The sequence below is a fragment of the Salvelinus alpinus genome, chromosome 17 (genome assembly GCF_045679555.1).
Source record: "Salvelinus alpinus chromosome 17, SLU_Salpinus.1, whole genome shotgun sequence".
Lineage (NCBI taxonomy): Eukaryota > Metazoa > Chordata > Actinopteri > Salmoniformes > Salmonidae > Salvelinus > Salvelinus alpinus.
This window is the reverse complement of record NC_092102.1, coordinates 53443776-53446983: the sequence shown is the minus strand read 5'-3', so window position 1 is coordinate 53446983 and position 3208 is coordinate 53443776. Positions and strand designations below refer to the sequence as shown.

The 3208-nt window shown below is 55.2% G+C and overlaps 1 protein-coding gene across 2 annotated transcripts; it reads left to right on the top strand.

Moving 5' to 3' along the window:
- The first annotated feature begins 677 nt into the window (after positions 1-677).
- Positions 678-2977, top strand: LOC139543164 (potassium voltage-gated channel subfamily A member 10-like). 2 transcript variants are annotated; one of them, XM_071349413.1, is made up of 2 exons: positions 678-797; positions 1092-2977. In XM_071349413.1, the coding sequence occupies exons 1-2, from the start codon at positions 678-680 to the stop codon at positions 2751-2753; spliced, it is 1782 nt and encodes a 593-aa protein (XP_071205514.1). In that variant the 3' UTR covers positions 2754-2977. The 2 variants fall into 2 exon arrangements, with proteins under 2 accessions (XP_071205514.1, XP_071205513.1); XM_071349412.1 differs by having other exon boundaries at positions 678-841; positions 1130-2977.
- The last annotated feature ends 231 nt before the right edge of the window (positions 2978-3208 follow it).

Below are 3208 nucleotides of genomic sequence, written 5' to 3'. Positions count from 1 at the left end.
TCTCTCTCTCTCTCTCTCTCTCTCTCTCTCTCTCTCTCTCTCCCACCCCCCCCAATGCAGGTATGAGAAGGAGAAGGTAGTAGCAGAGGTGATGAAGCATCTGATGACTGCTGGAAAGCCCTTCACCCTGTTACCCTGAAGACTGCTTCCATCTCTGGGAATTAGAGCCTGAAGAAACTGGCCCTCTTATAGGCAGCTGAGGTCTACCGTTCTATGGATCTTCTCACCTGGACAGAGGGCTTGGATCAAACCCTCCTGGACTAGACTTGCCTGGAGGGGCCTTCCCTGGTCTACATCTCCTTTCCTCCCTCTCTCCTGAACCTGTATTAAAGGTCTCTTGGACTAGTCTACTCTGGTCTACACCTCTAGTCCTCTGAGTGTCCTGGGACGTGTTTTAAAGGTCTCTTGGACTAGTCTACTCTGGTCTACACCTCTAGTCCTCTGAGTGTCCTGGGACGTGTTTTAAAGGTCTCTTGGACTAGTCTACTCTGGTCTACACCTCTAGTCCTCTGAGTGTCCTGGGACGTGTTTTAAGAACCAGGGTCTAGGTGTACTTGCAGCAACAGCAGTACTGGTACTAGTAGTAGTAGTAGCAATAGTAGTAGTAGTATTAGTAGCAGCAGTATTAGCAGTTGTAGTACCCCCCCCCCCCCCCCCCCCCCCCAGCAGCAGCAGCCATGGAGGCGGCTCTAGTGGACTTTGAGAGTCTGGACGACTCCAGCCTGGAAGATGAGGTGGATAACATCCCGGACGAGACCACGACCCTGACGGTCGACATGCCCCCCGAAAACTGCTCCATCCACGGCTCCCACCACCTCCTTTCCCCTCAGCCCAACCTCACATCCACTCCCCAGCACCACTACACCTCCGAACACTCCTCCTACCACCTCCTTTCCCCTCAGCCCAACCTCACATCCACCCCCCAGCACCACTACCCCTCCGAACACTCCTCCTACCACCTCCTTTCCCCTCAGCCCAACCTCACATCCACCCCCCAGCACCACTACCCCTCCATCCACGGCTCCCACCACCTCCTTTCCCCTCAGCCCAACCTCACATCCACCCCCCAGCACCACTACCCCTCCGAACACTCCTCCTACCACCTCCTTTCCCCTCAGCCCAACCTCACATCCACCCCCCAGCACCACTACCCATCCGAACACTCCTCCCACAGGAGGAATACCTCCCCCTGCCCGTGCTCCTCCCCCAATACACTGGATGTGCCCCAGTCACCCGTCATGCCACCCCACAGCAGGAGGGGGCGTCCTAGCTGTGCCAGCATGATCTCCAACTGGAAGTTGCTGCTGAGTAGCGAGACCCAGACGCAGAGCGAGACCATCTTCAGCCGGCTGGCTAAGGAGTGCTGCGAGGATGTGTTCGTGGACAAGACAGGTCTAGACGACGGAGACCAGAAGGTCATCATCAACATCGCCGGGCTCCGCTTCGAGACGCAGCTCAAAACCCTCGACCAGTTCCCTGAGACTCTTCTGGGGGACCCTATGAAGAGGATGGACTACTTTGACCCCATGAGGAATGAGTATTTCTTTGACAGGAACCGGCCAAGCTTCGATGGCATCCTGTACTACTACCAGTCAGGAGGAAAGATCCGTCGGCCGGCCAACGTTCCGCTGGATGTGTTTGCTGATGAGATCGTGTTCTACGAGCTGGGGAGTGACGCCATGGAGCAGTTCAGGGAGGACGAGGGCTTTATCAAGGAAGTGGAGATCCCTCTCCCGACCAACGAGATATACCGGCAGTTCTGGCTGCTGTTCGAGTACCCCGAGAGCTCCAACGCGGCACGCGGCGTGGCGCTGGTCTCCGTGTTTGTCATTGTTATCTCCATCATCATCTTCTGTATGGAGACGCTACCGGAGTTCCGGGATAACTCCCTGGACCCCGTCCTACCCACCACCGTCACGCATCTGATGCCTTTCAATGGGAACCTATCGTTGGGCGGCCATGGGTCCTTGTTCCCGCCCTCGCCCACACCCAAAACCATCACCTCCACATTCTCCGACCCGTTCTTCATCATCGAGACGGCCTGCATCGTCTGGTTCTTCTTCGAGCTGGTGGTGCGCTTCGTGGTCTGTCCCTCCAAGAGCAACTTCTTCCACAACCTCATGAACATCATCGACATTGTCTCCATCATCCCGTACTTCGTCACCTTGGTAACGGAGCTGGTCACCACCCCGGACCAGAACTCCAGCCAGAACATGTCCCTGGCCATCCTTCGTATCATCCGTCTGGTCAGGGTGTTCAGGATCTTCAAGCTGTCCAGACACTCCAAGGGGCTCCAGATCCTGGGCCAGACCCTGAAGGCCAGCATGCGGGAGCTTGGCCTCCTCATATTCTTCCTCTTCATCGGAGTCATCCTCTTCTCTAGTGCCATCTACTTTGCTGAAGTGGACGAGCCCAGCACACAGTTCGTCAGCATCCCTGACGGCTTCTGGTGGGCCGTGGTCACCATGACTACGGTGGGCTACGGCGACATGTGCCCGATCACCATGGGCGGTAAGATGGTGGGGACGCTGTGCGCCATCGCCGGCGTGCTGACCATCGCCCTACCCGTCCCCGTCATCGTGTCCAACTTCAACTACTTCTACCACCGGGAGACGGAGGCGGAGGACAAGCAGCCGTTGGCGGATGCAGCAGAGCTGGCCATGAAGGCCTCAGGAGAGAGTAAACATGGGAGTAGCAGCTCTCTGAACAAGACCAACGGGACCTGGCAGGGTGACAAGTTCACTGGCCTCTGAGATTTACAGAGACTGACCGGTCCACTGTAGAAGAGACAATGTGTGACAGAGAGACACAGATAGACTGACCTGTCCATTGTCTGGGGCAGAGAGCTGTAGACTGACCTGCCCACTGTCTGGGGCAGATAGATATAGACTGACCTGCCCACTGTCTGGGGCAGATAGATATATTCTGACCTGTCCACTATGGAAGATTGAGACAGAGAAAGGCAGAGGGACATCTGTGAGCTGCGAGACACACACAACTCATTCTCTCCTCTGGGAGACTTCCCCTGTGGGAAGACACAGCTACACCGGGTCTTTACTGTCAGATAAGATGGTAGGGAAACCATTTTTTTAAATGACAGAAAGTGTTAGGTCTGATAGATCATGCATGGAGTCGTTGTGTTACTTGTCTTGAAAAAACATTAACTGGTAACAAATCAATCAAATACAATCAAATCACATTTCATTTG